Source organism: Lonchura striata, chromosome 1 (genome assembly GCF_046129695.1).
Source record: "Lonchura striata isolate bLonStr1 chromosome 1, bLonStr1.mat, whole genome shotgun sequence".
Taxonomy (NCBI): Eukaryota; Metazoa; Chordata; class Aves; order Passeriformes; family Estrildidae; genus Lonchura; species Lonchura striata.
This window is the reverse complement of record NC_134603.1, coordinates 73,586,030-73,610,592: the sequence shown is the minus strand read 5'-3', so window position 1 is coordinate 73,610,592 and position 24,563 is coordinate 73,586,030. Positions and strand designations below refer to the sequence as shown.

The following is a 24,563-nucleotide window of genomic DNA, read 5'->3' as shown; positions in this document are numbered from 1 at the left end:
CATCTTTTCTGAAATAACTATAATATCCCAGGCATCTCCCCTGAAGTGATGCATTCCTTTATGAGGTCCAAATAATGTGAGTTCTGATTCTGATTAGTAATCTGTACTGATCTGTTACCTGTCTGTTCTCTCCTATAGCAGTCAAATCACACTTGGCAGCTATATAAACTTCCTGAGCCTGTTCCAACTTCATGCTTATTAGGTAGGAACAAAGGGAGGTGGATTTGAACAGAATTTCAAGTTTGAAACATAGACACATGAATTGAAAAGACACGAAAAGTATATTAACATACACGCGTTAGTCTACCAGGTACAGCAAAAAAAATATGTGACTACTGCTCTGTAGTCTCTTCTTTCAGGCCAGAAGAGTGCACACGGGACATAAGTGTCATAGAACACAAGGTGGAGCTCCTGCTCTACTCCTGAACAAAAGAAAAAACGTGAGAGTGGCAAGTGTCCTGTGGGGAATACAAATGGAACACAAATAGGGCTCAACTCCTATTGCTTTTTATTCTTCTGTAAAATGTAAATGTTAAGCTTAGTGTCACTTTCTGAGAGTTCTGAACATTTTTGCCCCTATTTTTTGTACTTGTTACCGGGTGGTTATTCTCCAGATTATTACATATTTTTATTCCAGTTTTTTTTTTTAATAGCAAAAAGAGTTGTTTTGTTTGTTTGTTTGTTTGTTTGTTTGTTTGTTTTTTGTGCCTTCAATGCACCCCTTATTTCCATTGACATTTTCTGTTACCTTAACAATGAAAACTGCATGAGAAGAAAACATAGGCAGGGGAGGAAGACTTGAGAGTGGGAATAATGAGTATGAAGCTCAAAAATAAGTAAAGTAAGATTTGCTGTTGAACTTTACAGAAAAAAAACAGTTGTTTTTTTTTTTTTGAAGACTGATGATAGTGGATAGAGCATGACATCTTCATTGAAAAAAATTGATTAGATTATTTCTTGAAAAATGCTGTGAAAAATGTCTTGAAAGTACATGATATTGCTGAAGCAAGCAGTATCCTCCACTATATTTTAGACATTGAAAGGTGGTGCAAATTTTCTGTGTTCCATAGAAAAAGTAAAAAGTGCACTGAAAGATATCAATGAGTTTTGAAACTATGGCCTAGAAATAAGCTCCATCTCAATGTAATGTGATATATGACATTTGAGGAGCAAATAAAGAACAATAAAGTTACACCAACTAAGACAACTGGAAAATGACAATAGCAGCAAAGTTTTTAATGTAGGAAAACTTTGCCTGCCTAAGGCAGGATTGCTTTTTGGTGTCAGCCAAATTTTCAGTGTGTGGTGCTCTAAGGAATGCTGTTCTTTCTAATCACATAGAGAACAAATGGTCCTCTAATATTTAAATAAGGCAGGTAAACCAATTGTGCGATTACGCTTTGCTTTTACGATTAAAAAAATATCTATAGTAAACATTAATTTTAGTATTTTAACATATTTGCCCAAATGTTGGATATAATTGTCAGTATAATTAAGATTGGTATATTTATTAGTTACTGGAAAACAAGTGAAAGGAGAAATGGGGATAAGTATATTCAAAAGATATGTGAAGAGGTTATCCAAGAATAATCCTGCAGCCTTATATATGCATTAAGTTCTAAGGACATGAGTGTTAAGATTTTCTTGGTCGAAACAAGAAAATCTATGCCTCTGATTTGGTTTTGGAATGTGAAATGCAGCTTATAACATCCAAGACTCAACAGAAGAATATCTGTTAGATAAATAGCAGTTTGATTTATTAAGCGTTTGGGTTCATACACATTGTGTCAATAAATTTTGGTTTTGGATTCATATAATGTATCGGTCTTTGTCAGCAGTGCCTAATTTAACTATCTGCAAAAGTGATATTTATATGCAAACCAAAATATTTTATTGTAGTAGCTTGTCTGATTGGAATGATGACTTTATTTCCTGTAGATTGAGTTAACTAAAAGAGGACTTCAAGCAAATCTCTTGGTAAAAGCTCCTGAAATGGGAGAATTATTTGTGAATTTTGATCCTCAAATATTAACTTTAATCAGAGAAACAGATTGCATGGCTTATACATGCCTTGAAATTCCACCATTTGCAAGTGTTATTCAACAGCAGACAGACTGGTACAAGAACATTGTCAACAATTTGCACGTGGGTTTACATTAATTATTTTATGTATATGTACTGTACATTAAGATGCCTGGGTACTGTACATATGGAAGAGAATAAATGAAAATCAACAATTACGTACCAAGAAAACGTGCAAATCTGTTTTCTTATTTGTATGAGATTGAAACATTTTCTTGGCTTTATATTTTCTGGGAAGTTACTTTGTAGATGCATGTGTTTGGGGAAGCTCTGCAGGGTCTGGAACAGAGATGAGAATGGGGAGGAAAGGATTACACAAAATGTCCTGTGTTGTTGCTTGCTTTTTAAATGATAAGCAATTAATCTCTCATCCAATAATGAAGTCAACATTGGGCAGCATTTGTTTTGACAGGATACCTGGAAGGGAGGAACAGGTGGTCTGCTTTTAAAATGTATAAAGCATGCAGCAAGTAGCAGCTTTTTTTTTTTTCTGGCACTGGTGTTTTACATGCGTGTCTGTTGGAACAGTTTAAAAAAAGAAGTTGAAACTTCCCTTTTTCTTGTCTTTTAAGTCTTTTAGATCATTTTATCTGCCTGTGAACAGACAAGATTCCCAATGACTCAAGATGGGAATTCAAAAATAGATGTCCAGAAACCTATAGCTTTAAAGGACTACTTTGAAATGAAAAAAACCCCATAAATCATAGAGTATGACTTGAAGTCATAATGTTATTGCTGAACATGTGAAACTAGGTCAGCAAGTTAAAGGGACATTAGAAAGAAAATAGTATAATATAGTTCTGGTAAGGCTGATCTTATTAGAATTGCTGGAAAATTCACCTAGATGTATTTTTCTCCTTGAGTTTTTGTCTTCTGTAACACTCATTTACCAACTGAAATTTGCAAGATTTTTCTATTATGTGGTTTAAATCCAGCAGGCAACCAAATGTCCCACTGTTGCTCCCTTACTTCCCTCCTTGAAATGGGGGAGATAATCTGATGGTTAAAATATAAAACATGTGAGTTGAGATAAAGGCATTTTAATAGGGAAGGCAAGAGGTGCACGCACAAGGGAAAAAAAGAAGGAATTAATCTGGTAAAACTAGGCAGTATCACAGCTACTTGGGAAGACAAACACCATAACTCTGAGTGTCCCCCTCCCTCCTTCTTCTCCCAACTTTCATTTTTAAGCATGATGTCGTAGGTATGGGATCCCAATAATCAGTTGGGGTCCTGGCTACATTCCTTCCCAGTATCTTGTGTGTCCCCAGTCACCAGCAGAGTGGTGTGAGAAGCAGAAAAGGACTCAATGCTGTACGAGCACTGTTTAGCAATACCCAAAATATCAGTGTGTTAGTAACACAGTTGCGGTCACAAATCTAAAACATGGCATCATGGGAGACATTGAAAAAGAAATTAACTCCATCACAGCACCAGTGCAATCAAAGATTGATTTCTGTGTGAAGCAGTGCTTCACATAGAGCAACAAATATATATAGAGATATAAAGAGCAACAAATAGTGAACTTCTGCCAAAAATAATGAAAACCTTTCCCAAGCAATTAATTATAACTTCTTAAAAATTTCAATAATATGCATACAGATGAATTTTCTTAGTTTAGGTAATAAGTGTGTGCGCATGAAGAGGTTCAATGAGTGTTTATTAACTAATATTATTTTCATTATTTCAGGTGATGTTGGCAGAATACAAAAGAATTAAACTGAAGAAACAACACCCTTTTGAATAACTCATAGCTCCTCAATTAGTAGATGTAGATAATGCTATCCAGCTAGGTCTAATTGGACCTGGACATCCCTGAATATTGAGGAATACATTAATACAGTTTTTTTCTAAGCTAGGTAGGTTACTTGCCTCCTTCCATTAATTTATGGTTATTTGTTCTATACATATGCAAATTATAATATAAGATTAAAGTTCTTTACATGATTTGCATTTAATTGATTTACATATAAAAGATATCAGAATTTTCACCTGTCCTGTATTCTATGAAACATTTGTTTTATAACACCACCTTCTTTTTGTCTTTTATGTTCATCAAAGTTTTACTACTGTATATGTTAGGCACTTGGAATTACACCAAACAAAATATAGTGCAAAATGGCCAGTGTATTCTGAATTTAAAGAATGATAGCTACTTTTTAAAAGAGTGCCTAGGTTCCAGACTTTTCCTAGTCCTGCTTTTTTGTTTCTATAATGTACAAAACAACTTCTCAAGGAATAAACCACTGACTCAGCTGGCACTGTCATTGCTCAATAGCATTTCATATTAATATTTTTTTTAAACATCAATGTCTTTAAAACTAATGCACATATATCTTGGACAACAGCTTTAGAAAACAGATGAGCTTGTAGTGTTTTCAAAAGATTATCACAAGTTTGCACTGAGATTTTTTTTTTTTCTGAAGATACCAAATTCCTTTTTCTTCAGCTTAATTAATACAGCAAACAGATTTTGTTTCCTGAAATTGCATAGGTAGTTATAGTGGATATTTTCTTCAGTTGAAATGGCAGATTAAAGTGCATTTTGGATGCTAGCCTGACATTATACTTAATTTAATTTTGAATAATAAAAGTAATTTGCTGCTATTTCAGCTTCAGCATTGAGAACAGATTGCTATTAAACTTTTAAAGTTCTAGTGATTGTTTTTTGTTAACTATTGTTTGGTCTCTAACATTTGTTTGAAGCATTGAGTTTTTATTTGCTGAAATTTACTGTTGCTAGTAGATTCTCCAAGTTGTAACTAGTTCAAGCTATAGGAGAAGAGGAAATGTTGTTGGCCATCAATTAAATGTTAATGTCTTCATGTTTGAAATACATAGCCTTTAAGTTAATCTTATATATATTTATAATAGATGCTATTTTTTTATAAAAAGCTACACAATATTCATTTGTAGAATAGTTTATATTCTATAATATTATACTTATCTTTTAGCATGTAGATAGCATATGCTAGGTAAGTATTTGTTATGCAAAAAGATAATTTTATGATTCTTGTGGTGAAGCTTGCCATAGAAGTTTAGATGTTTGAAGTAAATTGGTTAAGGTGCAGAATTCATATACAGTTGATAATGATAATTTGTTGAGGTAAAACAACACTGGGGAGCTTTGCACAGGCTATTAATTCAAACTTTTAAGCTTGTCTTGAATCTTCTGTTTTCTTCAAAAGCTGGGCTGGAGTTATTGCTTGATCAAGTGAATGGCTTGGTTGAATTTCATATTGATGCTGTCCTTCAAGAAATTAGTAGAGTGACACTCTGTATGTTTCCAGAAGATGAACCACAGAGCTGTGAGGAATTTCTTCAAAAGACTAAGGCTAATAGATAAAAGTTTCATGAAGAAGAGATAGATTACTTTGAGTTTAGATATTTTTCTTTTCTATGAGATAAAAAATTCTGAATGCAGAATTAATGAAGCATGCATGGGATACGATGGAAATCCCCACTTGCTTGGTTAGGATTGTAAAAAGGAACAGAAATGCCAAATGCAAAGAGAGCTGAACTGAGATGTTATTTTCTATTCATTATGAATATCAAGCCAGATCGTGTATGATATTTCTTTTGTGCTTTCATGTACTCAAAAATTTTGCCTCTATGATAGTATAGTTTTTTCATTATTCCTGTTTAAATAAGGGAATTCTCCAGCAATTGCCTGAGGAAAGTATTGTGTAATGAGTATCTCAAACTCTCCTGAGTTGGTAATGGGATGTGAAAAATATATGCAGGAGTACTTGGGTAAAGGTGTTCTGAGAAAACACCCTTCCTTCACCACATCAAAAGCCTTTATGTTGAGGGTAATTAACTATAAACATGAAAACTGATTAGATCCGCTGGTTAGAAAGCTGATTAAGGTCATAATTATGTCAGGATAATTTTGTGAGGCAATAGTAAGGTTGTAATGTCTAACGTGTTTTCTCCTGAAATAAAATTTGGTCTGATAAAGACTGTAGAAAATCAAATAGATAATCCCCATTCCTTTTCTCTTGTAGGAATAACTATTACAAATTAAATTTTTGCTTATCTTAGTGTTTTTAACTCTTTGACTTTTTCTATTTTGGCCATTGTAACAACTCACTGTGTTGTTAAATACAGAGTAAAATTTAAAATAATATATGGAATGAGTAGCAGTTTGTAAGCCTCACAATCCATAGTTGTTTTTCTTGATTCTGCTGCTACCTTCCTGATAGGGCAGGTACTAAAATGTATATTCACGAAGGCAAAAATATGTGAGTGAGCACAAAAACAGCTCTGCACAGTAAGGTAACTTGAAAAGTTAAACTGCTACATAATAATTACAATGGCCATTTGAGTTGAGATAGCAAAGTAAGAGGTAAAAGAACCCCAGTTATAGGTACAATAAAAATAGTAACAGTTTGTAAGCTTATTGTAATTTTTATTTAGAGGAGACTAGAAATAACTTCTGTCACCTAACAAGTGTCTTTAAATTTCTAAAAAATTGCTGCAACAAAAATAAATACCCAGTGGGAAAATCCCAGAGTACTTTGTTTAGTGTTGCTGTGATATTGCAAGTCACATCTGCCTTTTCTCTCAACTCAACAAAACCATTAGGAAGGCCAAAGATTACCTTAAAATTTGAAAATGGCTGAATATTTCTAATTATTGATTTTTAATTAAACAAAGGTAGTCATGTTTGTTTAAGCTGAGTGAAATATAAAATACCAAAGAAATGAAAAAATAAAAGGCAATTGCAGATAAAAATTGTAGTTAGCTGAGGCATACTTGATTGATTTTATTATAAGTATTGGAGAAAAAAGATGCACAGTATTGTAATAAGTTTCTGAATTTTATTTAATCTCATTCTTTGATTTCTTCTCTCTTCAGTTTATAATTTTAGTGTTTATTTTAATAATAAATATATCTTGTATAGCTTTTATCTTCTTTTTAACTGTAAATGGGATATATGGTTGGCTAATACTCATTATGGCACAGTCAATTAATGTAAACCAGCAATGATTAAAAGAAGTGTTGACTCTCCCATCTTTACATTGGAAAGTTAAGAAAATGAAGAAGCCCTTGCTTTTGGGACTTTTTTAGTGAAACTAGGCATTATAAACATTGATTCATGGTATTAGTTAATGAATCATGTGATTTGAGAAAGAAGCCAAAACAATGCTGGAAGTAATTTATGATGTCTGGTTGATCTATTGTTCATCTTGTATTTTGGAACAAACCAATTTAAAATTAATGTTGTATATAGATCTGATTTTTCACAAATCTTAGGCTTTGACATTTGTGCTAATAAAGGCTGCTATGACTTTGAAATTGACATGAGAATTGTGACAATAAGAGCATATTGTTTTGGTTTGATAACAGGAGCTCTGCATAAAAGGATATGGGACTTTACACTTTAAAAGCTCACTGGTGGAAGCCACTGTTAATGATCTGATAAACATGTTACTTGACACCAAGGAACAATTCAGTAAAGAAGATGAGAAGTCAATTGTACCCAGTGGTGAAAAAAGGGACAAGAATACAGGTAAGAAGATTGTATTGCATTCCTTGGTGTTTCTTTCTTTTTCGTGCTGATAATTTGTGTTTGGGGACATTGTAGCTTAGGTGACTGAAGTACTGATTAGCATCTAAAGACTTTGAATTTGCCTGGATAATGAATAATGTAAAAATCATTTATTATCTACAAAATAGGTCAGTATTATTTATCTAACTTGGATGTTGAAAGGTTCATGCCATAGAAGTACTTAGTAGTCTTGGTTAATTGCTGGACTTCCCAGAGAAAGAAAATAAGAAATAATATTTAAATTTTTATGATAATCATGCCAGTTTGTACTGAATAAGAAGGCAGATAGGAATAAGCCTGTTACACTGGGGTGCAGATTACAACTGAGTAATTCTGCCCTTCCTTAAAATTATTTCAGACACCTGTGGAACTGTTGCATGATGGTATTTTCAAGTTCCTTATGTATATTTAACTAACTGGATTTATGATGTTTTAGCAAAAGAAGAAGAAAGAAGATCAAAAATCTTGACTTCCTCACAAAATTCCAGTCAAACGTGGGCTGGCCTATCTCTTACAACAAAGAGGAAGAGAATGGATTTAGAAAAATTAGAGGAAGAAGCCAATGAACTGCTTTCTTACTTCAATGATCGTAACATTGATGCCCTTTTGAAAGTCACTTGACACACTCTGGAGACTATCTGCAAGCGCATTCATGCATCTTCCACCATCAACTTCTTAGGTGGCTACATTGTAGTACATTGGTCTTTAGGCTATATAAAGAAAAATGTCAATGCAATATCTCATAACTGTATAAATAAGACTCACACATGTAAAAGAGGGGAAAACAAAGGGATTTTGATTAAGCTGTCTTGTTAAGTTGCAATCAATAGCATTGTCTATTTCCAAAGGTTTTGTTTTCTTGTGACAGTACAATGCTCTTTCTCTAAAGACTCGCTGTACTGTTCTGAAGCCAATATTATAGTTGGATCAAGACTTGATAGATAAGTTTCTACAAGACCTTGATAACTTGTTAAAAGTTTTAACAAGTTATGTTAGAAACTAACTTGTTTAGTTATCAAGTTAAGACCTTGATAACTTGGCAAGATCTCTTTGCCCTTGCCTTTTACAAAAACTGTATTAAAAAAAATAGAGGTGACTTTTTTCTCTTACTAATTGCCTTCAGACATTTCCATACATGGTGATGGAACATTGTTTTAAAGTGTTTTATTGTTGCATGCCTTTAAGAAGCAAAAATAAGGTCAGTTGTCTTTGGTCTCTGTAGTTTATAAGGCATACAATACTGTTGCTATCATGCTGGCATGGTAGTGTGGAGGAAGGGTTTTAGAAAGGCCTTGGGAATGGGAAACTGAGGAAAAGATACATTTCTGTATGCCCCATTGTTTCGGGAAAGTTTTGCTTCAGCATTTCTCTGTAAACCCCCTTCTCCCCACCCCTGAGCAGTTCCCATTGGACCCGGCCCCTGGGGTGGTTCTGATGTACCCAAGCTAGACAATGTCTATTGTTTAGACCTTATCTCTTAATTTTGCTGTATAAAACTGTATCTGGGCAGTAGCCCGGGGTCTTTGGTCCCTGCAACCGTTCAGGCAATACAATCTCTCTGCACTGCATACCATTAACCTCTCTTTGTCTCTTTATCTGGATCCCTTGCGGCGACCGAGGCACTGCCGCCGCTCGGACCGTGCTAACCCAGCCGCTGCCTGGTAAGCCCAGTGCAGCGGGACCACGGCAAACCCCGGTCCCCGGAGGGAACAGCTAGCCAGAGGGTCCCGAGGTGCCGGGGAGGGACGGGGGACAGCTGCAAGTGACTCCTGGAAGCCACACAATACTATAAGACTCTAAGGAGGTTCTGTGCCCAATTTAATATGCTGACTGGGAGTACCAGCCAGATAACAAAATTTGTGCTAAACAGAGTTTAGCTGCACAGAGAAAGTTGAAGAGAAGCTTCATGGAAAAAATAGCTTTGCACTTACTTTTCTTTTGTGCTGCTGTAGGGGTTAGCTGTACTTCAGGAATTCTTTTTCCCTTCAGAAATTACACTCAATACTCTACAATAGGAGATATGTTTGTTGGTTTATATCAAAACAATTCCTAGTTTGATGTCTTGAAAAAAATATGAACAGCCTTTTTGTTTTGTGTTTGTCTTCTGTTTTTGTCTTTTATTTAGAAAATCACAGTATATCTAAGCAGAAAAAAGGTGCCTATCCTATAATTAGGACTAATATTAACCTATCTATACCTAATATCATCATGACACCCTCTTTGGATGAGGTACAGCAGATGCTTAATAAAGCTGTAGATAGTATTGTGAAAGTAATGAAAGGAGTTCAACATTGGAGTAAGGAGAGAATATCCAAGGTTAGTGTCTTTAACAGCCTTACTTAGAACTAATGGTTCAAAACTGCAAATGAAAAATAAACGTTACTCTCTCTTCAGGAGAAAGTGTTAGAGAGAAAAGTTTTTCTGTTGCACACTTGGAGCAGAGACAATAATTCTGATGATGGAATGAAATAGACTGGAAAGAAAAACTTCCATGGTAATGATAAACTCTGACATCAGTAAATTTGAGTGTTAGGTAAATGTGATTTATACAGAAAGTATTGGAAGATATTAATTACAAAATACATCAAAAATAGTAGACTTGATATATTTTAAACAACCTCATAGATTTTAAATTGCTTCAGAGAAGAAGTCTCTGGTTAGAAACCAGGTTTTCCATTTGTTGTTCTGTGGATTTGAGTAAGGGGATTTTTTTGGGCTTCTTGAAGAGTTTTAATACTTTGGGTTATAATATATATATTGTTTACAATTATAGTTATTTTGCTACAGAATAATCTTTCATGATTATCCAGTGTGGTTTGTAATTTGGCATGTTCAAATGGCATGTTAGAACTTGTGCTTATCCTTTCAGAAGGGTAAGTTGAACTTTCACAGTACCTGGTAGTGAATAAAAAACATCTATGTAAATTGTAATATTGCTGTAGAGAAGATTGTGTAAATGATGGAATAGACTAGAATTTCTAAAAGGATTTTCATTATTCTGTTTTGTGACAAGACATTAAGTTGTTATTAGAAGAAGTCATTAGTTCAAGAAAATTTAAGATGGTATCTTTGATTGAGTTTTTATTTTCTGAAATAGTTTAAAATAAAACAAAGTTAATTGTTTTACATTGTACATGAGATACTAAAAAAATTACATTTGAGACTTTTTAGCTTAGCTCTCTCTTATGCACCTAAAAAGTAAGACAGTAATACTTGAACTGGTTAAGAAGTTAAATTAATCTTTCAAAACTAAGAATTTTGCTTGCAAGAGATGGAAAAAAAATTGATGATGTCTTTTTTGGGGACTGGTTATGGCCATCTTCTCAGAGTTAATGTTAATTTGTATTTCAAATTGTCAATTGTGGGCTATTTCAGAAAATAAAAATGCTTAGTGCTAATATATAAGTAAGCAAATGCTGATAATATAAATAAATCACTTAGGTGAAGCATAAAGAATAAACCTTGAGGGAGAAGAGAAGAAGAAATAATCTGTTTGAAAGATTGGTGTGGAACTTGTTCCAAATTTGACAGGGTACCTGGATGGAACAATTTTACTAAAATGGAGATTTCTATGAATTTGTTTGCCTTCTTAACTTCTAGTTGCCTTTAGGAACACCTAACTTTAAAGTGCATGCTTATTGATAAAATGTCATTCTGTTTTGTCTATAGGAATTTACTTCTCCTAACCGGTATGTCTGTCCTAAGCCTGCTTCTGTATTTGAATCTTATTTTATAGACAGTGTATCAGATGCAGCATCACTCAGTTCATCTGATGCAGTGCAAAGCCAGAGCTACTTCAGGAATGTTTCAGGGAACAAAGAAATTATTGAATTAGTATCTTTACTCAGCAGTGCCATTAATTCTACAAAAGGGGGAAGACAATTGAGATGGTAACTTGATATCACTATCTGAGGGATATTAATGTATTGCTTTTAATATCCTCGGGTAATAAGGGTAGGCATTTAAAGCTGTGATTAAATGTAATAGTGAAAAAAATTTGGATGGTGGAAGGAAAACATTTGGCTGAAAATTTGCAAATATGCTTTAAAAGTATAACATGCATTAAATGTACTCTGCTCCAAGACTTGGGGTTTTGAATATTGCATAAATTAAAACATCATAAAAAACTCTTTAGTGTAGCTGTGTTGTGTGTAGCTAATGAAGCCAGCATGATTTCTGCCACATTACAAAGAGGTTATGAAGGTTTTTAGAGGAAAATTTGCTATCAGATTGGCATTTGTAAAATGCTGCATAGGATTTGCTTGTGTAGGTTAGGATGTATCTTAAAAGATATGCATAACTTCTTTGCCTTGTTCTTATTCTATGCACTCTTCGTAAACTGTATTTCTTTAGGGAGCTCTGCATCAGTTTCTTCTGGGGCTGGTCCAATCTTTTATGTCTTGCTATGTGAAAATCTTTGACTCAAGGCATAGTAAATTCAGTGGTACTAAAGCATAACTACCAGGCTGTTGCTGAGTAGTTGATAATGGTGGATAGTTATCATGGTATTTTCATATATGGTATTTTGTCATATTGTAAACTTTTATAATTTGGCCAGAGTTAAATGCTTGCATGTACTATATTTATTGTAAGTCATGATGTGGATTATTTCTCATTGCACTCATCTCTCATTTACTTGTTTAATTAGATGCAGTGATGAATTAACTTTAACTTTCTCACACTTTTCTGAGCTCCTGAGAACCAAAAGAATAATTCTCTTTCACACTCATTAAATTATATTCCAATCAAAGAGACCTGTGAGTGTAGAAATTAATGTTAAAAAAATTGTCTCATAGCTTCATTATTTCAGAATGAATTTTTCTTTTTGTGGTGGGCCCTGGAGCTCAGGTTTCAGTTTATAGCCGAAGAAATGGCAGGGAAGGACAAGTGTACTGTATCCTAGTTTTAAACTTTACTTCCCAGTAATTCCAATGATTTTATTGACTGAAGATTCACTTAATTGGCAAATGTTTTAACTAGTCCGACAAATTAGATGTGATGAACATAGGGTTTCTGGCATAATGTGATCAGTAATGGAACTTACGCTTTAGCATAAATTTACCAGCAACCTTTTATTTCGTGAGGTGATTCAACCTGATCCATGATGGAGTTTGTAGTGTACTCTAATGAGCAGCTGCTAAGAAATTATATGCATGCTATATACATGATGCTGAGAATCTTCCTTTGAACTTGTAAATGTCTTTCAGGAAGTTGTTACAGCTTTGGAGAGGTTTAGTTGTTACCACCATATATGGCAGAGAGACAAGGAGGAAACCATTGATAAATTCATGTTGGGAAACCCATTACTCTATGAGTTTGAATCTGAAATTCTGCACTTCCAAGGCCTGGACCTGAAAATTAATTCTGAGCCTGAATATGTCTGCATGAGAACTATTGCACTGTACACTGGTAGAGTTCAGCTTCTCTCCAGAGACATGTACTTTCTGACTCCAGTAGGAAGGAGAGGTGGGGCAGTTTTGGATGGTAAGTGTCGTGGTTTGACACGGAAAGAGAATTTTTTCCGGAAGGAAGAGGTCAATTTGGATATTGACCAATTGAAGGTGGACACGCCTCTGAGAACACAGAGGGGTTAAAAGCAGAATTCCCAGGGGAACTCGCTCTCTTTGGTTCCGGTCAGCGAGCAGTGCGGGCTCTCCCCTGCTCAGTAACGAGTTGAGTGGGGGAGGGGAAGCCCCCATGGCCTGACGAAGGTAGGTCCCAAGGGTGGTGGAAGGACTGGAACCGGGCTGGCCCCTGCAGATGGAAGGGTGGAGAAAATCTGGAATGTCTCCATTCTCCCCCCCCCCAGAGTTTCTCTCCCAAGAGAGAGAGAGAAAGAGACAGCGGCAGTTCTGTCAGCAATTCCACTGCGAGGAAGGAGGAACAAGGGGAGCTGCAAGGTGCCCAGTGCGTGGGAGTTGGTGGATGTCCGGGCATCGAGCCATCCCTGGGAGTTCGGACTTTTAACCCTTCCTTGAGAAATGAAAGCTTGTGATTTTTCTTTCCCCTCCTCGGTTTGAAAGAGAGGAAGAGGGACACCTTGGACCCTGGGATGTTAGAAGGAGGAATTCTAGATGGGAGGGGGACAAGGAGTGGCTTTTGGCTGGACTTTTCCATGTTGGCCACAAACTGAACCAATCTTCTCGTTCAAGAGAGACTGTGTTTTGGGAGGATACTAGTGAGTCAAGAGACCTGCTTCAGCTGGGAAAAGACAAAAGTGGAGTGAACGGAGAAAAGGTTAGGGGGTTTGTGGTGGCATCCCCCTGTCCTGGAAAGGAAAGAGAAGAGAAGAAGATCTCTGTTCTTGAACCCTCGGCCCCAGGGGAAATGGAAAATGGGGGGGACTGTGGTGCCAAACAATGAAAAACTGAACTATTGTTCTCTCCCCTCTTGGCAGGGCATCCTTGAAAGGAAAAATCCTAAAAGCAGTCCGTCCATCCATGCATTTGGTGGTGAGAGCACTGTGCATGGAAAGGAGAAGGGTCACCATGGCAAACTTTTCTCCGGGTGGTGCCATGTGTGACATGGAAACACAGGATGTGGAGCTGTGTTTTCTTGGGGGGTCTGTGGCACAGGAGAGACTCTGTTCCCTCGAAGGCCTGAGTATCGATTGTTTGGAGGGTGGAAACCTGATTGGGGTCCAGATTGTGTCTCACTGTGGTTTGTTGGAGTTGGGTGGTGGGGGGAGGAATGCTTTGCAAGGTTTTCATTTGATCTTTGTGTGTTTTTTTTTCCTTTTTTTCCTTTCTTTTTTTTCTTTTGTAGTAGTAGCTTAATAAAGTTTTTTTCCCTGTTATTAAGCTTGGGCCTGCTTTGCTCTGTTCTAGATTCCACTTCACAGCATTCAATGGAGGGACCACATTTTCATGGGGGCACTGGCATTGTGCCAGTGTGAAACCATGTCAGTAAGCTAGATTAAAATGGAAAGGAGAAAGTGAGAGAGAAGGGCTGTTTGCTGTTCTGGCTGTAAATGCTGCAAAGAAAACACTAACACAAGAATATCTGTAAGGCTCATCTGGAGTTTATTGCCTCACCTGGATATGCCTGCTCGCTTATGAGTTGGATGGTAGATGTTTGCCCATCCTTCTGTCACTGATTCCCAGGGGTACATATTTCATGGGAGTAAGATGATAAGTTTGTTACTTTTCTCCTTGCCCAATTGCATGCAGTGAGACGGCTGAACCCCTTTCTATCTAACAATTCCACCAACGCTATGATCAAACTTTGTTTCTTCAGCTTTCATAATTAGACTCCTAATTTCCTCCTCATGTTATTTTTTTTTAAGATTAATTTTGGAAAATGTTTTAGATGAGAATATGAATAAATTCATTAGTGATATATAGGACAGAAGTTTGTATAATGGTAAATAAGCAAGATGACAAGTATGGAGACCAACTTCATCTTTCCAGTAGGCACATTCTAAAAAAAATATATATGATCTCTAATATTTATTAATTGTTCAATGTTTTTAGATGATCTTTCCAGTAGAAAAGATGGTAAATTCTGAGGAGAACAGGTGGAAAGCAATTGTGAATTGCAAGCAATTTTATAAACCCCTTCAAGGTGCCCATGTGATTTCATCATCTCTATATGTGAAGGGTTAGATCGAAAAACCTGAACTGCCACTGAAGAGATCAAATGTAATTAAAAAGATTGAAAGTGCATCTTAACAAATATCTGCAATGTCTAATATCTATTTGTTGTTTAATATTTTTAGTTGATCTGAAGCTAGCACTTAGATCAGAAACTAAAGCCTTGATGACTTTGCTGGGGTATCATTGCAATAAGAAGTACAGAACACAGATGGAAGCTATTTTGACTTTTATAGAGGAAACTGGCAAGAAATTAAATCTCAGCATCACAGACCAAGATGACATCAGAATAGCCATGTCAGCTTTAAAAGAGATCGGAGAACTACAGATCTCTATTGACTCCCGTATTGGCCCCATTGAGGTACCTAGTAGGAATGTTGCATGTTTCAAGAAAGAAGTTATTTTCTGGCTTAAAGGTTAACAGTGAACTTTGAAAATGTATGATTTAATATGTGTTGAATGTTGAGTGACAGACCTGTTGTGTTTCTGTAAACATTTTTGTGTGAAATTCTGATTTGGGCAAATGTAAACTTGCTGAGGTGAGGTTTAGTGAACAGTGTAGAAATTGAGTGTTGTAGGTAAGAGGAAGATGAGAATACAGGTATTTAATGCAAGAAATCTTTTCATACTTTGTGGAAGAAGTCTGTGTTCGAAAAGAAATGAGATTCCTAATTTTTTTTTTAGCTAAGCCTTAAGAGGAGTAAAAAGCTAATATTAAGCAGACTACACGAGATTGATTGCTTTTATCAGCTGTATAAATGAAAATAAACAAAAACAGATGACTTCCTAAAAAAAAGTTAATGTGATAGAATGCATTTATTGAACATATGACAAATGGCAGGCTTAAAAACAGATGGTAACTGTTTCTCTGCAGTCCCGAACAGAGTATTTATTTAAGAATGCTATAATATGGCAAAATGCACCTTTGATTTTTCAGTAGAATTCTTCTTCCTAAGACATGTTCATGATTCCTGATTGCCCATAGTTTCATTATAAATTTCCAATTCTGCAAGCAGGAGCCTTGAGTCCCGAGGTACAAGAAGTGATTCTTCAGTTCAGAAAGGGAGGTTGGCATACTTTCCACAGTGTTGCAGTAGACAGTTATGTTTCCATTTTTGCAATTTGGCTACAATTTGATCAAATTGGAAAGTATGAATGGAAATAATTCCACTTCATTAAAAAATTTTCAAATGAAATTGCCACAGGTTTATTGCTACCCTACCCTGTGCTAATTTATAGAAAGTCAATATAATTTGTGTTTTAGTGAAAAATCACTAAGGGTTTTCACTATGTAGACTGTTCATATGTTGGTGATGTAAGCTGATATCAATGCTCTGAGAAAAAAATGCAGATGTTTCTTCCAGGTTGGTATTGGTTTGCCCAATTTTGATAATGGCTATGCAAGAAGAACAGAATTTTTTTTTCTAACAAATCATTCTCTGTTCTGAAAAAATGTTAAATGTTACCATTTTAAATACATGTTTTCCATATATGTTTATAAAGTTAATTGAAGATACCCTTTTATGTATCTTGATCCAAATTTCTGGCAGGAATCTTATGCTATGTTGAGCAAATATGATCTACTTGTTGCCAAGGAAGAGACAGAGAAGGTGAACATGTTGCACTACACTTGGGAAAAATTGCTAATCCGTGCAAATGAAGTGCAGGATGAGGTTGTTGCTTTGCACCCGAACTTCAGAGGAGAGCTTATTAGTGCTGTGAAGACTTTTACTGAAGACTGTTCACAGTTCTACTCAGATTATGATCAGGCATGTGTTTCTATTTTATTCTATTAGAGAAATTCTTAAGGAGAGATGGGAACATGGGAAGGTTTTTGGATTTGACTAATTGATGGGACGGGCCCTGACTGTTGAATAGGTTTATTCTTGTTAAGATGGTGTTTGGGTTTCAGTTCAGGGCAGGTTTGTTTAATGTTTTGTATATGGCTGATGAAAGTAACGCTGGTAATCAGTTCCTAAAAATTAAGAATTGAGATGTTTAAGGTTTTTGGAAAGCATCTATTTATCAGGAACAAATGCGAAGACTAGGATTAATGATAAATTATGTTAGCATCAGAAAACTATTCTTTCTTTCTGATATATGTACAAGGGACTTAAGCTCTCACATTCTTTTTCATTCGAATGAATGAAGGTGAACTAATCTTGCATCATCTTTTAAGTAATGCTGACTTTTACTCAAAAAATGAGCTATGACTTCATAGCTTTTGCAGTGTAATTGAAAGTTTCTGCATTAAAAATACAATTAGTTGTCTTATTTGAATTTAAAAAATCCATTTAAAATAGTGTTTAGTAGATTAACTGTCATCCTTTGGTTCAGTTGATATCTGATCTGTGGAGGGGATCTGGAGGCTGCAAAATTGTTTGAGGTTAGCATTTGGAAAATGCTGATTAGAAATAAGTTGTGGTTATTCTCACCCTCTAAATTGATTTATTGATTTTTTTTTTTTTCATTTTAGAATGGTGCTTGGTTTAACACCTCAGGAAGCCAATTACATGCTTACTATATTCCAGGTGCTGTTAATTCTAACATAACTTAGTACAAGTGAGCTAACACATAAAGGCTCTGAGAAGGAATCTCAGTAGTTGAATGAACTTTCATCGATAGACAGGGTTACTGATTTGGCAAAGCCTGTTTTTTCTTAGTGAAAGCTATGTTGGAATTTTTCTATGCATTTGCAAGGAATTCTGTTAAAATCCATTTTTTTTTAGGAGTTAACAGAAAGGCTGCATAGATAATGAGTAATGATTGCTAGATACAATATTCTGATGAGAGTCTTCCCACAAGTTTAATGTATTTGGCTATAGACTATTTGTTCTTTACTGTTTTTTTTTTTTTTTTTTTTTTTTGGTTGACATCTCTCTTTGTAGCATTATTAATATCTATTTCCTACAATAACAAATTTAATGTTTCTGCTTTTCCCATACTGCTATTCATTTTACTTCCTACTATGTTCTCTGAGTTATATTGCAATTGACAATTAAATTATGTTTTTCTTTTCTGCTTTAATGGTAGTAATTCTTTCTTCAACAGTCAATAAGATTTGTACAGCATACTTGGAGAGGTAGAATTTGCTGTATCCACCTTTCTATTTCTTTGTGTGTTATACTTCACCTTTTTCAAAGGCAGTCTTAGCATTTATTGTTCTGTCACTGTGCCACATGAAGTAAATGGTTTTCCTGTCAGCTTCTAGAGATGTGCCTCCAAGCTAGCTAAAAGTTACTTTTCTCAAGAAAATTGTTGACAAAACTGTTGTCAGAGTAAGCAGTTACTTTCTCTGTAGCTTTCTATTCTTTCCTAGATTTTAGTCTAATTCAGCTTTAATAATAATTTTGGATCTTGAATATTTAGTAGTTTGTATTAACTTTTAATTTATTTATTATTATTTAGCTATTTTGTTTAATGTTTTTCTTTTTCTTTCTCAGAATCGATGTGTTAATCTCTTTCAGAAATGCATTACCTGTACAGGTGGAGACTTTTTGGTTTGCCAGTTACTTGATGTTCTCACCTGCTTGAAATAAAGAAGCAGCTGAATCTGTTGCAAAATCTCTATAATCTATATAACAGTGTCATTGATTCAATCAGTGGCTACTATGATATTCTTTGGCTGGAATTAGACATTGAAAAAATTAACAGTGAACTTATGGAATTTCAGAACAGGTAAGAAACTGATGGTGTGTTAAAGCTGCCTAAAGTACTTGATTATGATTATAATTGGTTATATATGGTGTATATATATATATGCCGCGCTCCCACCCCTCATTGTAAAACATACAAATAGCGCAACTCCACATATATATATATATATATATATATATATATATATATATATATATAACAATATATATATAAAATATTGGTGTATATATACCAATAAGCATATATGAGTATGTATTTATTTAGTGAGGCATGAAAAACATAAATTTAAATTGAAAAATGTATCCATTAGCAGTGTAATAAAAATCAAGAAAAATTTAGATTCTAAATGCTGAGCATTATTACTCCTTAGACAGATTCTTGTCTACCTTTTAAAATAATATGTTAAAATTGTAATTTACTTTGTCCATGAAGGAAAGTTTCAAGTTTTATTGTAGTATTTTTGTTCATGAGAGATTTTTTTTTTTGCTAGATGTCAAAGGCAAGTTAGTGAATTGATGAATAGTTTTTCTACAGAATGGGTTATATTGTATACATAGAAGCTGAATGTTTCATCAAACCAGGAATCAAAAAAAAAATAAAGAAGTAAACCTTGGGAAGGAGTTTTTTCCTAGAGCTCAGAGCAATGCATATCATCAGTCTCACCACAAGATGAAATTGAGATTAGAACATTTCAACTGATTTTGAAGATCTCTTGCACAGAATTATTAGAATTATGCAGCTACACTCCTTAAGGGGAAGCTGTAGGTGCCTACCTAGATATCAGTTATTGAAAGAAACTGGAAAAATATTTTCTCACAGGGAGAAGCATGTAGAGAAACTCCAAATTAAAGGTAAACTGAATTTGGAACGTATGTGCTCTGCTGTTAAAACCATATCATGTGATTTTAAAGAAGGAATATTTTAAACTCTTTGAAAAAGCTTGCTTTATCTCCATGTTGGTGCCTTTTGCAGATGATAGATAGATATGATTGCTCATAAATAATACAGCCAGGATGAGAACAGTTCTCCCAGCCAGCTGGATGACACTCCTGCCCTCGGATGAGTCTAGGGGTGAAATGGGCTATTCCATCCCACCCCCCAAAAGATGTATGGCTCATCCCACATCTTTGTACCCTCCCCCTAAAACATTAGTGCCTGTAACCCCATTGGCCCATGCCTTATCCCAACCCACCTAGGAGCCCCTGATAAAGGGGCTCCGAGGGGCCACGCGCCCTCTTGGAACCTCTTCCCCCGTCTTGGAACTTCCTCCCCTCCTGGGGCTTCCCCTCTCCTAAACCCTCCTTTTGTCTCTCCCCTCCCCCACCCTCTCAGGCCCAGCCATGTGCTACACCTGGGAGCACGAGGCAGGACCTTCCTGCACCCCCAATAAACCCCTTTCCCCAAGAGCAAACTTCAGAGATCTCTGCCTCCATCCACCCACACCGTGCTGGAGGGTGTTATTCCCACAAGTGCCATAAACTCCCTTGTGCTGTAAAGGAATGGCAGCCTTTTCTTGACCTACTGAAGACCACAGAGGACTTCAGTGAGTGTTGCCCATTGCTTGAGAACATGTCAAGTAAAGCAATGATACCTTGGCACTGGAACCAGATTATGGATCTCAGTGAACACAGATTTGATGTGGAGAGTGAAACATTCAAACTGAGGAATATAATGGAAGCTCCATTACTAAGACATAAAGAGGAAATAGAGGTATTGTGAAGGAAGAAATATAGAAATGTGAAACCAACAATCTGCTTGTATAGTATAGGAGTATCAGTAGCAAGAAGGAAATCAGAACATTCCTGTAAAAAGAACAGAGAAATGGACTATCACTTCAGATTTTTGTAAAATTATGACACAAATATATTGTGGTGTCAACTTATTTTTTTTTAAGTCATGCCATTTGTGAGGGTACCTTGCTTTGTTACATTAAACTTATGAAAAGTATTCACTATGTCATTATTTTATTCCCCCCAGGGTTGATTAAATTGTGATGTGGTATACAGATTATTAGCTATGGTGTTTGTATATCTGTAGACCTTTCCACTAAATACTTGCTCCTGAGCCTAATGTTACTTAGTGTTAAAGGAAATAAGAGCTAGATTAGTATACCAGGGATTTGAAGGATTCAAATCTTGTTTTGACAGCCTCTTTATTTAAAAGGATATCTGCATAAGTCCTGTGAAGGAGAGAGACATCAAGCGTAAGTCAAAACAAGTGATAGCTGAATGGGATAACAAGATGTTTGTCTTTGCAAACTTTAAAACTCGTGGGGAGCTTCTTTTAAGAGGTGACAGCACATCAGAAACTATTGCTGCACTGGAGGACAGCTTGATGATTTTTGGTTCTCTCATGAATAACAGGTAACAGGAAAGGGAGGGAGGGAATGGAGGGAGAGGTAAAAATATTAGCAAAAGACTTTGTTTTAGTGAACAAATCTATCACAGATAAGAAGGTAAAGAAACATCTAGATAAAACCTAAGAGCTTGCTTGTCCTTGTTCATGGGCTTGTTCTTACTGTATCTCGTTTATCCCCTCAATAAGTTATTTTGAAAGCATGTTGCTGCAGCTCTGATTTTTTGAATAAACAGCTGAAAAGTTTTCATTGATGCAAGAAAGTGGGGACATAAGAGAGAACACCGCCTGGCTATGGCAGGCATGCTATGGGCGTGACAGGCACTGCTACTCTGCCCCTGCGATACGTCATTGCCTCGTGGCAAAGGTGCTGAAAGTCCCAATTAGAGTGAACTTCAGTTTATCTGGTTTCACATGCCAAAAGACACAGATAAATAAGGAACACAGAACCTGATCATCAGGCAGATGCTCAAAAGCAGGAGTTTAGGAGAGTTCGGGAACTCTGTGAGTTTACAGCTTTCAAGATGTTGAGTAGTCCCTTTACCTTGGAGTGAAATTGAAGTCGTGCTCCCATCCCTTTTCTGTTGGATCAGAGCTGTGCTATACACCTTGTGTACACAGCAGCAAGGTGGAACTGATTGGATTTAGAGCTGCCAACAAGCTGAATTAAGTTTATATATTTTCACTTGAAAAATTTTAAACATAAAAATTGGTCCTCATCCTGTGACATATGCTGCTTTTCAAGAGTCTTGTTTTCTTCTTGAAATAAAGAAATGCCTCTTTTTTTTTTTTTTCCATTGTAGATACAATACACCATTCAAGACAGAGATTCAGAAATGGGTGCACTATCTTTCCAACACAACGTATATAATTGAGAACTGGCTGACTGTGCAGAACTTGTGGATTTAGTTAGAAGCTCTTTTTATTGGTGATGATATAGCAAGACAGCTTCCAAAAGTTTCTAGACATGCCTTTTTTCAGCTTGCTTATCAACGTTTTAAGAATAAAACTTAACTGTGATGTCATAATTGATACAGTAACATAAATTTACTTTCTTTAATATTTAACAAAACTGGTGTTGCTAGGAAATTAGATGAGCAGTGCCAGTGTGTGAGAAAGAATAATAACATCATATGATCTGTTTGATCTTTTGATTTCTAGATTGTAAAGCTGTTAGCTAATATGTATTAAAACATTGTGCCTAGTAGTAGCCTTGTGTAGTAATACTTATTACTAGCATAGTAGTATCTAAGAATCCTTATCTTAAACTTTCTGCATGGTTTTTCAAATTAAAGATGAACTTTAGTTTTAGAAAAAAAAATTCTTCAGATTGGAAGCTTCAATTCAAATATAATGAGTTTTCTGTCTTTTTCTCTAGAAATGTAAGAGAATGTACATAGTAGGCTTGACAGCCAAGTATAAAATAAGCTCTATTGTGTAAGCAGAAATAATTGTGTCTAAGCTGAAGTATTTCTAAAAGACATGATTACTAGTGAGTTGATTACTGTTGAGATTGCTGGGTGCTGGTTCTGCAAGCAGGTGCCTTTTCCCTCTTCTCTTTTCCTTCCTCCCTTTCTTTCATTCTATATTCACTGTCATGTTTCAACAGGAAGCAAAGCGTTTCTCTAACATTGATAAATCCTGGGTGAGGATCATGGCCCAAGCTCATGAAACACCCAATGTTGTTCAGTGCCGTGTTGGAGATGAGATAATGGGACAGTTATTGCCACATTTACTGGAACAGCTTGAAATCTGTCAGAAATCACTCACAGGGTAAGATTACCATGAGACCATGTTCTCAGTCAGATGGTTGTGCATTATGTAACCAGGGAAAAAGCAATTGTTCAAGTACATCCCATGAACTTTGAAACTATCATGTTCTTATTCTACTATGAATGCAGTTGAACTGAGCAAACAAGTTAGCAGGGTAATGCAACATCTCCAAAGAAACTAACTCATGGATAAGTATTCGATTTGTGGCTAAGGTGTCACTCATTGTCTCTGTTGAAACCAAACCTGGTTTCAGCCTAGTTTAAATCCAGAAGGCAGCCTAGATTTCTGTCTCCCATTCATACCTTTCATAGACCTGGGAGACCTTTGGCTTGAGAGATATAAATAGCAAGTAAAAGACTCAATGTAGAAATATTTTATTTCAATTTAGTTTATTTTCTTTTTACTGGTGTTTAGATTACAGCAAATAAAAGATTTCCATAAAATGATTTCTGATGCTAAAACAGTAGCTTTAAAGCAGATGTTTAACATGACTGTATGATGGATAAAAATTGTCATTGCTTCAGCTAAAAATTGTATAATAAATTGGGAGAAATACCACTTTTAAAGGGTAGAGGATGTATAAATTAACCCATATCACTTACCATCTTCTCCCTCCTGGTTTCTCTACCAATTTTTAAAAAATACTGGTACCTGGAGAAAAAGTGCCTGCTGTTTCCACGATTCTTCTTTGTGTCAGATCCTGCTCTCTTAGAAATTCTTGGCCAGGCATCCAGCTCTCACAATATCCAGGCACATTTGCTGAATGTGTTTGACAACATTAAAAATGTCAGGTTCCATGAAAGGGTATGTACTGCCCACACCTCAATGTTGCAGTCCTTCACATTAACAATGTCTGATACTTGCTAAATTAGAGAGCTACTCGGTTGCATAAGGCATTCAGCTGTTTTACTTTATTCAGTAACTATTTGATGCTGAGTAGGCTTTCTTCATTTAAGATTTTTTAATATCCTCATTTATGATGTAGTAAAACTTAATGTAGAATAGCAAAACAAAAATTTACACCAGTGCTTAAATTTCAGAAAAATCCATCCATGTACTGAACTTTTTTCTGTGGTTTTCTCTCAAATAAGCTTTTTAGTCTTTATGAGATTATTTGTATATTTACATTGCCTGTATTTGTATTTTTCCATTCATGTTTTGATTTTAAGAAAAAGTGTATATACTGTCTCTCCTGTTTCTGACCTACCCTTACTATACCTTCACACACAGTGTTGAAAAACACTTTTCTTATAACTTTTACAAGAACAGATAGCAACATTTTCTCCTTATGTATGCATTTTCTTAGAAAATAATTCCCTCCCCATGCTTTTGAAATTCCTCGGATATTCCATGTTTCTTAACTTTTATCCTTTCATTAGTTTTGATTCTAAGGCTGCAAATTCTGTTGGGCTGCTAACCCACCAATAATGGGGCAAGGCTTCCTTTATTGTGGCTGGAAAGTGGATGTTACAGAATCACAAAATAGGCCAGGTTCGAAGGGACCACAGTGAGTAGACTGCTCCTGCCTACCTGCTCAAACAGGGTCATTC

At 35.6% G+C, this 24,563-nt stretch overlaps 1 protein-coding gene across 1 annotated transcript in view; it reads left to right on the top strand.

Annotated features, from left to right (window-relative positions):
* DNAH5 (dynein axonemal heavy chain 5) overlaps positions 1-24,563 on the top strand; it is a 127,811-nt gene that overhangs the window by 29,715 nt on the left and 73,533 nt on the right. Inside the window, 20 exon segments of the mRNA XM_077788575.1 lie at positions 1,939-2,145; positions 3,773-3,881; positions 3,884-3,924; positions 5,240-5,416; positions 7,435-7,597; positions 8,073-8,315; positions 9,762-9,952; positions 10,031-10,130; positions 11,373-11,506; positions 12,841-13,045; positions 15,354-15,589; positions 16,779-16,995; positions 17,695-17,759; positions 18,672-18,717; positions 18,720-18,922; positions 20,356-20,595; positions 21,049-21,248; positions 22,044-22,197; positions 22,850-23,012; positions 23,660-23,821. Coding sequence (XP_077644701.1) covers positions 1,939-2,145; positions 3,773-3,881; positions 3,884-3,924; positions 5,240-5,416; positions 7,435-7,597; positions 8,073-8,315; positions 9,762-9,952; positions 10,031-10,130; positions 11,373-11,506; positions 12,841-13,045; positions 15,354-15,589; positions 16,779-16,995; positions 17,695-17,759; positions 18,672-18,717; positions 18,720-18,922; positions 20,356-20,595; positions 21,049-21,248; positions 22,044-22,197; positions 22,850-23,012; positions 23,660-23,821 — 3,256 coding nt within the window.